The sequence below is a fragment of the Ursus maritimus genome, assembly GCF_017311325.1.
Source record: "Ursus maritimus isolate PB19 chromosome X unlocalized genomic scaffold, ASM1731132v1 scaffold_X1, whole genome shotgun sequence".
Taxonomy (NCBI): Eukaryota; Metazoa; Chordata; class Mammalia; order Carnivora; family Ursidae; genus Ursus; species Ursus maritimus.
This window is the reverse complement of record NW_024423319.1, coordinates 2,107,203-2,117,637: the sequence shown is the minus strand read 5'-3', so window position 1 is coordinate 2,117,637 and position 10,435 is coordinate 2,107,203. Positions and strand designations below refer to the sequence as shown.

At 55.5% G+C, this 10,435-nt stretch overlaps 1 protein-coding gene across 3 annotated transcripts in view; it reads right to left on the bottom strand.

The window, feature by feature from the left end:
• BCAP31 (B cell receptor associated protein 31) overlaps positions 1-10,435 on the bottom strand; it is a 28,498-nt gene that overhangs the window by 982 nt on the left and 17,081 nt on the right. For all 3 annotated transcript variants that reach the window (XM_040627019.1, XM_040627011.1, XM_040627016.1), the window contains exons 5-7: positions 2,356-2,491; positions 1,390-1,513; positions 539-639 (exon numbers count right to left, since the gene is read on the bottom strand). In XM_040627019.1, coding sequence (XP_040482953.1) covers positions 539-639; positions 1,390-1,513; positions 2,356-2,491 — 361 coding nt within the window. The remainder of the gene's footprint in view (positions 1-538; positions 640-1,389; positions 1,514-2,355; positions 2,492-10,435) is intronic.

Below are 10,435 nucleotides of genomic sequence, written 5' to 3'. Positions count from 1 at the left end.
GGGGGGGGGGAAGGGGTAGGAGGGTGGCCCCAGCCCTGCATCACCCCCATAGCCCATGTACAGAAGGCCAGCTGCCCGTCGCAGAATCTCCCCGCAACGGACTTGAACTAGAGTCAGGGGCCCCGCACCAAAGACCAGGTGCACTTGTAAGGGAAAGAGCTCTCCTCAAAGACAGTGACGCCAGGCGTGAGGCTGGGCAGGCCACAGTGCAGAGGGCCCATCGCACTGCTGAGGCCACTTTAGCAAGCGGCTGCCATCTGCCAAGCCACACCCCTCCTGCCGAGAAAGGGTTCCAGCTGCTGGGCCCAGAATGGCACTGCTTGGCAGGCTCTTCTCTAGACCCAGAGTCAGCAGCAATGGAGGAAGAAAGGGGGAGCAGGAATGAAAGCAGCCAGCCCACCAATGGGGCCTCCTGAAGGCTCTGCTGAGGCAGGCTAGGCTGGGGATGGACCTGCTCTGTGCCTGCTCAGGGTGCAAGGTTGTGGGAGACGGGGGGCTCTGATCCCATCCAACAGAGCAGACCACACGTGCAGCTGACCTGTAACTTTGCATGCTCTTCCAACAGGCGGTCGTACTCCTTGGTCAGGCCCTCAGACTGCTTCCGCATGGCCAGAGCCTCGTTTTCAGCTTTCTCTAGTTCTGGGGATGATGTAGATGAGGAGGAAAGGAAAACAGAAAGACAGGGTTAGGGAGAAAAAAACCCAGCTGCTGGAGACACCAGATACAGGTCTGAACGTGTCCCCGTTGAGGCTGTCTAGGAGAGCGCTCCTCTCCGGAAAGCTCCCTGGCCGGCTACCGTGAGAGCCCCCGGAGCAGGGGAGGGCTAGCCAACATAGCTGTGGGAAGTGGGAAAATACCAAGGAACCCCCTGGCCCATGTGACAGAGGAACTCCAAGTGGCCCTAGGCACAGGTGACTTCAGGGAGGCTGAGAGCATAGGACAAACAGTCTGAGAAGGTTGAAGTGAGAGCAGGAGGCAGGGAGCAGAATCCCATCCTCAAAGCTGAGAGCCAAAGGCGGGTTGGGAGGGGCCTTCAGGAAGGGAGCAGATGAACTCACAGCAGGTTCTTCGGGAACACTGCAAGCAGTCTGGTGTAGCTTCCCAAGTTCTTTCTATCCCCGCCCCAAAGACCCTGGTGACGCTGCCACCTGCGTAGAGCACTGCTCCCCGGGCCTAGTCCTGGCCGAGATGCTCCAGAGTTAGTCTCTGAGCACCTGGGGCTCCCCAGGCCCCCAGACAGACACCGCACCACTGAGCCCAGCAGCGGGACAAGCAGAAGGCCGTTTGCTCTCACCCAGCTCCTGAGCCCAAGGGCACTAAGAGGGGCAGTAGCCACAGCTGGAGCTTCCAGACTTTCAGGGGCTGGGGACACCTGAGGACAATGCTCACTTTGCTTGTTGATGTCCAGCTCGTCCTTCAGCTTCTTCAGATCAGCCTTCAGGCTCCTGTTCTCTTCTTCCACCTTCTCCTCGGCATCCCTACCATCCAACTTGACCCCGCCAACAGCAGCTTCCTAGGCAGAACGCCAAGGGCACGGGTTACTTGTGAGGGAGGGAGGGAGGGAGCCAGGCAGGCAATCCAGCTCTGTCTTCCCCACACAGTGTGATTCCTCAAGCTGCCCTGGGCACTTGCCCCTTCACAAATGTCAGCACAGACATGGTCCTAGCCACTAGGGCCACCAATGGCTATTCACAGGCCACATGCCCTGCCTCTCTCAGCAGCACTGTGGGGTTTACCAGTCCAGCCAATGACTCAATCTGCTATCTTCTGGAGATTTCTGCCAGTGACCCCCAACTGACCAATGACCTCCATTCCTCTCCCCAGGCTCCACAGCTCACTCTGGCCAGGAGCCCCAAACTCATTCCTGCCCGTGCAACTCTATCCCGTCTATGAATGAATCCAAGTCCATCTACCCATCTCCTTTACAACTCAGCTCACACCTCACCTCCTCGCATAAGCCTTCTGCGACTGGCCACCTCCAGTCCCTGCCTTGTTCCCAACTGATACAATTCTAAGGAGACCACAGGCCTTATCCTGCAGTCTTCTATGCTAACCTGCCCATGGTTTGCAGCACAGGGCTCGGCTCACTAGAGAGTCAGCTTTATCAGGCAAAAGTCTGGCCTGGGTGTAGCACACAGAGACAAGGGAGCAACGAGAGTGCCCCTTTCCCTGTCGAGTCCCCCAGACCCTTCCCCTACACACTCCCACCAAGAACCGCCCCCCATTCACCTTCTACCCAACCCCTCAGCTTTGCCAACAGCTGCAGTGTCACACATTTCCCAGCCCGACAGGCCAACAGTGACACTGTGGCCCACAGGGAATGTCACGTGGCCAAGTCCAGCAGGCAGAACTCACCTTCTTCAGCTGGTCATTCTCTTCCATGTACTTCTTGGCTGCCTCACTAGCACTCTCTGCCTGCTTTTTAAAGGCTTCGTTGGACGCCAGCAGCGTGGCCTGCTGGGAGATGAGAGTCACCAGGCGTCTAAGCAGGCTGCAATTGAAAAAGAAGGGAGAGCTGAGCAGAAGAAAGCAGGGAAAATGGCTGGCATGAACTTCTCTTGATTGCTCCTGCCCCAAGCCTGCCTCTAGCCTAGACCTGTCCTCTTGGACTGCCAGGGCAGCCAAGCAAGACGCCACCAGCCTGGGTCTGGCAACAGAAGGGAAAAGGTGGAGCCTAAGAGCTGTCTTCTGCCACCAGAATGATTAATACTGCCCCAAAACAGCTGCCCGAAGCCCTGGGGCTATCCTTCGGTCCCAAAGCCACAGGAAGCAGCAGAATGACAGGACACCCCAGACCAGGCTTAGTTATAGCCGGAGGACCCCGAACCTAGCCCTTTCCAGCTGAGGGACTAGACATTCCACAGAAGGCACAGCACCATTTTCCTAGCTGTGATGTCAGGCTTGCCCTGCTAAACAGGAGCAGCTAGCATCTGGGGGCACTTCCAACCTCTGGACCAAATCCTCACACCCAGCCAATAGGAGAGGCATGATCGCTGCCCATTTCAGAGAGGGGAAACTGGCTAAAGCAAGTGGTAGAGGTCAAGAGCCAAAAATGGCCACAGCAAATCCCCACTGCAGTCTGTCTGACCCCAAGATCCAGGCTTGCAACCACCACCCATTCTCAATTTGGAGGGAACCACTCCCAAACCAAATGAGAGAACAACAGACATGACTCTTCTCTTCCCTCCTCAACCCCCTTCCTAAACACAGTCTACAGGCAGCTGTTAGATAACATTGCTGCAACGAGCTCTTCTGGCGCTAGGAGAGCAGAAAAGGAAGAACCAGGGCCCAAGCATACATCTCAGGTGCAGACCAGCCACGAGGGGAAAGCAGGTGGCAGCCGGGGGAGGGGCGGACCTGCTGCTCCATTCCCCACAGCTGGCCCTGTCCTTGAGCTGTTACCTGACAGGAGGAGAAAGGAACGGACAAAGGCACAGCTCAAACAGTAAAAACTGGGGTGGGGGAGGAGGGAGGGCACTTTCCCCACACACCTGAGACAGAGGCCCGGGCTGGCCACAGCTATGAGGAAGGCACTTATAAGCACCCCTGGGGAACAGGGAAAGACTCTGCTTCATGCAGTGTTTCCACAACAAAGTGCTTGCTTAGAGGAGACAAAGCAGCCTTGGATGCCTGCTCCCAGGCCAGCTTTCCCAGGGTTCCTGTGGACACCTGCCGCTCAGACAGCCTGAGCGCATGGGGCAAGAAAAAAATGTGCGCTCCCCCCACAGGCATGAGCCCTAGCAGAGTCCCTGTGAGGAACAAGTCCTTGGGAGGGGTAGGAGAGACGGGCACACAGGGGCCCTCAGATGCCCATCATGTTGCCTGGTTTGCGGAGAGGCTCTAGGGGCCCCTGGCAGTATGGGGAAAGCCAGGCTGCTGGTTCCTGGCAGGAAGGGAGAGTTTCCAATGACATGTGTCCTCTAAAATTAGCAGCCAGACCTCGTGGCCCAGGGCTCAGGTTTCCCTGTCTCAGCCCCTGACTATATACCAGCCTGCCCCCCACCGGGCTGGAGCCCTGGAAGTGGAAGAAGCTCCCAAGCACCCCAGGAACCAGAGACAAGCAACACACCTGACTTATGTCAGCAGGGCGGAAGTCACTGTAGGGACCCAGAAAGAAAGGCAAGTCTGACTAAGCCCCAACCTCCCAAACCTCTCTGCTCTGAGCGCTCAAGTACTTGGGCAGCTCTGAGCAGGTCCTGGTGATGTGGAAGAGGCCCCTCCTCCTAGATGGTGACAGGCTGAGGGGAGGGCACGTGTGCCACCTGCTGGACCCAGTAGGCAAAGATGGGGCAAGTAAGCCCAAGAGTGACACCCCGCCCCCCGGCACAAGGCCAGGCAGGTGGCTGACATGAGCAGGACTCCAGCAGAGGTGTAAACGACCACGGCTGTCCCCCCCCACCCCCCGGTTATCCAGGGAGGCTGTCCCCAGGGTGGCAGTGGCAACGGTGGCAATGCAGCAGGGGTCCAGCTCTCCTCAGTGCCCTCCCAGCCCATCCCCAGCTATACAGAGCCAGAGCTTCCACCACGAGCACAGGTAAACACACAGAAACTAGAACCAGAGCTGTGCAGGGAGCATCCCGAAACCGCAGCCTGCTCCAACCCCCCAGCCCAGGCTCACAGCCTTTACTTAGGATTTCTCCCTCAGTACAGGGCAGGAGCTACCAGGGCAGGCACCCTCCAGCAGCCCCACCCACCCCGGCCCCCCGAGTCCTCTACCTTCCTGTTAGACCTGTTCTTCCAACCCTGCTCTGGACAACGCTGGTAATTCTTCCCTCCAGGAATCTTGTTCTCAAGGAGCTCTCCCTCCTGCTGGCCCAAGCCGCTCCTCTCATCCTCCCTCCCTCCCTCCCTTCATTTGGCAACCTACACCAATCTAGGACCTGCCCTAGCCAAGTCACTAGCAGGACCACTGCCGGCCGAACCGCCTGCTCCAAGGAGTGCCCTGGAATCCTTGGGGTGCTCACTTGGCAGCACTTGGCACACCTGATAGCCGCCCTCCTCACATGATTCTCTCCTGCCCCTGACTTAAACAACCCTCACACCTGTCTACTAAAGGCTGGCCCCTGCGGGTCCCTGAGCCAAGTCTGTGGGTGGACCGTCCCTGCACCCCACTGTGCTGAAGGGCGTCACTGGTCTACCGGCACTCTGTGGGCACGCCACCTTGCGCCCTTCTCCCGCCCCCAGCCCCCGTCCAGTCCTGTCCCTCTCACCTCCATACAGACCATCTCCCGGTCAGATCATCCCCACTGCCAATGGGGACAGCCTCAGTACTTATTTCCTGGCTGATTAACAGTTCCCAGTAGCCTCCTCCCTACCCCTGACCATACAACTTTGCAATCCACACTCCGAAAGCAAGCCAGAGTGATCTTTGTCTGAGACCATCTGATCATGTCACCCCTCTGCTTAAACCCTCCAATGCCAGTCCCTCCTTGGGCCTTCTCCCCTCACCAGCCATGGAGTGCTCTGCTCCAGTAACACCAGACGGCTGGCCATTCTTGGAACATACTGGGTTCTCACTCACCTGGTCTCCATGCCACTGCACTCCAGTCTGTGACAGCCTCTCCTCTTCTGGTAACTCAGATCCAGTTCAATCAACACCTTCCCCCAAAAACCCTTCCCTAACCCTCCCGGGTCCCCCCTTTCTCAATCCTCCCACAGCACCTCTGCACACCCCCACGTGGCTGGCTGCAATGTGCTCACTCTGTGCTCCCCCTTACTACCTCTCCAAGTCGTCATTTGTTCCCTGGGGCCCCGGTTCTCCCTGACTCTTTCCCTTGGCCCAGCCACACCGATGAGGACACAGGTAGCAACAGGGTGACAAGAAAAAGCAGCAGAGAGGTGCCATGTAAGACCGTGCTGACGAGCAAGCAAAGCTTGTGACTGCAGTGGTAGCTAAGAGGTAGGTGGAAAAACACTCACCACCAAAGCTAGGGGCCCAGAGCCAAGCCAAGAGCAGCGAGTCGAGGAGCCAGTCTTCTGGAACTGGCCCTCACATACGGGGCCCCGAGTTCTTGCACCTGCCTCCAAGATGTCAGCCTGGAGAAAAGGCTGATGTACTGCCTTTTTTTCTGTCTCCTGCCCCTTAACCTCCATCACACTCTACTCTACTATGCTGATAACTGTTCTTAGTCATTCATTCCTGGACAACAGATGAGAACCCACAAGCCAAAGGGATTTCCCAAAGGTACCAGGCTGACAGAGGGGCCCAGGGTCCAGGTCCCAGTGATAGAGGGAAAAGCCAACACACAAACCTTAAGAAGATCTAGATGTGTCCTTGGCAAAGGTCATCCCCAAATACCTGAATTCAAGTCAGCTTTCTTATAAGATGTTCTTGGACACTAAGTGGAGCTCTCATGCTTTTATAAAAGATTGAGTAAACAAGAGGAGGAGAGAGAAACAGACTCTCTATGTGGACACTAAAGAAACAGTGCCAACCATATCAAGTGGGGAAGACAGGGCTCATATGTGCTTCACACCAATCCAATCTCCCTCCTGTGGGCAAGTAGGGGAGGCAGACATCGGCTTAACAGGATGTTGGGCAAAAGCAAGGGGAGGATACTCCCAAGCGCCAACTAGAATTTTCTTTGGTTCTGGCAACACCCCCACCCTGATGCTATGCCGATCCTGCCCACTTAACATTTACCAGGCATCTCCTGGGTACCATGCCCTCAGGTGAGTTGGGTCACTGAGTCAGCAGGACCCCACCACAGGGACAAGTGGGCACAAGCCAGTGTCACAGTGCCACCTGCTGACTCTCCAGGCTGACTGCAGCCCTGTGCCAGACAGAGCTCCACAAGGCTGCTGGGGGATTCTGGGTGAACCCAACCCACCTGCCCAGGAAAAAACCTGGAGGAGGAAAAGTCCACCCTGACAGGGAACCAAAAGCCTGCTGATGCCCCAGGAAAGGCTTCGGGCAAAGTGGAATGATAACGGCAGAAGCGACCCCAGGAAACACACACCCTTAAAGAGTCTGGAATCATGAAAAGAAGAGGGCAAGAAAACAGCAGAAAGAGTTTACTCGAGAAGATCCAGGGCAAGTCTTCCAAAAGGGCTGCCCTGAGAACATCTTCACACACATGGCTTGGCCTTCCTCTTAGCCCTCAAGTACAAAGGCTATAGAAAACGGGGAGGTGGGGGACTAGGACCAGGGTAAATGCCAATGCCCGCAGCAACTCCAGTTAACAGCCAGGTGGTGCTTGCCCACCCTGAGGCCAGTGAAGCCAGCTAGAGGGGACTGGAGCGGAAGTGTGTGGCCATCCGTCCCCTAGCGCTAAAGACAACCAAGGGACAGGGGCGAGCTGTGTTTCTCGGGCTTTGTCATGTTTCCTTCTTGAAACCAGCTGAGAGATTTTGTGTAACCTGGGGGACAGAAAGCAACGGAATGAGGGCAGACAAACAGGACTCAAATCTGCGGGTGGCCTACCTAGTGACTGGAGAAGTTGAGGGAGCGGGAGGAAGGGAGCCATCAGCCCTGGGTGTGCCCAACATGGTAGTAACTAGAGTCCAAAGGAAACAAGGCAGTGCCTCCAGCAGGCAATGTGCCATGTGCAAAGCCTGGGAAACATGCTTGAACCAGGGCATCAAAGTAAAGGACAAGAGCAGACTTCAGCTACACTGTCCGATGTGGAGGCCACCAGCCACGTGTGTCCTTTGCAGTTTCAATGAATTAAAATGATATTAAATGGGAGGCCCAGCTCCTCAGTGACACCAGCACACTCCTTCGCAGCCTGAGCACTTCCAGCCTGCACACAGCTGGTAGAGGACGGTACCAGGCTGGAGGAGCCCCAGCAGCTTTTCCATCTAGAACCCTGCTCCCCATTCCCCCACCCTCTGCCTCAGAAAGGGACCGTCCCAGCACATCAGGCTTTCAGTGACCTTGGAGTCAGGGAGAAGGAATCTCTGCTCGCTTGGCACCCTGCCCCAAAGGAGGTCATTCACCATTTGCTTTTGGAGCATGAGGAAGACAATTCTTCAGTCCGAATCAAATAGCTGAACAGACAATCTGTACTTTAGAAGTTGACGCTTGTTCTGATGCACATCAGATGGTCCTTTCTGGACAACGTGTAGAGAACTCCCCTCACCCTGCTTTACTGCTGTCCCATCATCAGAGCTCCTCCTGGCTGAACACCCACAGGACACCGCATGGTGCTGCAACTGCGGTGAGTGGACCTGGGGCAGGGCGGGAACGGGACTTCTGTAAAAGACCGACCCAGTGCCTAGATCTGCAGCACTGTTCTAGTCGGACTCTTAGAAAAACGACAACAGCCAGATATAGCAACAGATGGAGCGACAGACCAAGCAGAACTGAAGGCCAAACCCACCCCTGGCCTTCTGTGACAGGGCCTCTACCCGCACCACTCTATCTTCCAGTAGGCCTGAGCATCAGGATTTTAAAAACCCCTTAGTTACTGTATCTAGGTACCAATTTAAACAGACAAACTGTAAAAACCCAAACCCAAACCCTGCATGGTAATCAGGGAAATGTGAATAGTCACAAGTTTACGTTACAAAGTTGTTACTGTAAAGTTCTTACAGATCAGACGTTAATGTTGCTTATGATTTTAAAAAAAGGCCCTCTCTTTTCAAAGAAATAAACTGAATTTGTTCTGCCTGTAAACATGATATCTGGGATTTGCTTCAAAATAATCCACAGCCAGGGGCGCCTAGGTGGCTCAGTCAGTTAAGCATCTGACCCTTGGTTTCATCTCCGATCACGATCACAGCGTCCTGCGATCAGCATGCATTGGGCTCTGCTCAGTGTGGAGTCTGCTTGAGATTCTTTCTCCCTCCCTCTGCCCCCCCCCCAACCAGCCTAGGCACATGCACGCTCTCTCTCATTCGTAAATAAATAAATACATTCATAAGTAAATAATTAAATATTTTAAAAAAATAATCCACAGCCAGGGGACAGTGAAAGTGGGGAGATAAAATGGAAGTGGCCAGGAGACTCCCACTGCTGAAGCTGTGTTATGTTATGGCGGGGGGGGGGGACGGGGGGGCGGGGCGGTGCTCTTCTTCTTTTCTGCGTCTATAAATGGTTATGTTGTCTATATCAACAAAGCCAGCAGCAGCCCCGGGTGATTCCAGTGCTTGGCCAGTGCTGAGAGCCCCCAGGCACCATCTAACTGGGTGTCCTGAGGATGCCCATCCCCAACCTTGTGTTCCTGTCGCATGGCCCATCCTACTCTACTCCGCCACCCCCGTGCCTGGCCGGGAACACAAGACCCTGAGGGCCAAAACTGGGCCTTCTCTTTGACTCCCTGCCTGAGCTTGGCACAGCCTACCACACACACAGTGGGGAAAATCCCAGAAAACTCTTATCACTACTCAGGGTACCATTTACTAAATGCTCCCTACATGCCAGAAATGATGTGGACAATATCACCTGAATCACCTCAGTCTTCACACCAAGAACACAAGAAAGGCATCTCCATCCTCACTCTACTGATCCGGGGAAAGGCTCAGGGAAGTTAAGTGACTTTCCCAAGGTTACCAAACTGCCAATAACAGACCCAGGATCCAAATCCAGACCCGATTCCAAATCCCACTATGGTCACACCAGCTTGCCTCTCAGGGCCACCATGGGTCATTATGGGGGGAGGGGGAAGCAGCCAGGGTCAGGACATGACAAGGGCCCAGGTTGGCCGCTGGCCCCTGCCTGGCACATGTGCGCACGCACACACGTGCGCGTGCCCTGGTAGGGACATAGGTATCAACCATCTGCAGAGCTGAACATCAGTGGTAAGCAGCACTGACCTGAAGGCAAAGCAGAGCCCCTTGCTGGCCTCACAGGGTCTGGATGGATTTTACCCCGTGGGTTAAAAGGAACTCAGTCACCTTCAAACAGACAACCCAGCCCCCAGGTCACTGGCAATGAAGGAAAGGAACTTGGCAGAGCAGCACACGGAGAGCCCCATCTGACTGCAGGAGCAGACTGCAGTGACACCATCCAGCCCGGAGAGACAGGCAGAAAAGCAGCAATCCCTGCGGATCAAATTCAGGTCATTAATACACACGGACGGGTGGACCTTCCTGGGTCTGGATGGTGAGCACTGTCTTGACCTTGACTGACATTTTAGCAAAAGCAGAGAAAACAGTGTGGCCTTCTGAACACTCGAAACAGCACAGGAGGAGCTGCTGTGTGGCCACACTCCCAGCAACTCCAGAGGGATGATCGATGGCCAGCTGCCAGGCTCCGAGTGGGGACACGGAAACCAAGGAAACAGGTGTGCAACAGTAATTTACTGGCCGGAGCCCGCAGCTGCCCAGACCTGCACTCGGCGGCAGCCTGTCCCAGACCAGAGGCCCTCAGTGTGCACCTTCTGGGGGTTCAGACACTTATGTTTTCCTAATGCCCCTGGGGTTCCTACTTTGGGAGCTCAGGAGACCTGAAGAGCTGGGTTTCCAATCTACAACGTCTGGCACGGCGGTGTGG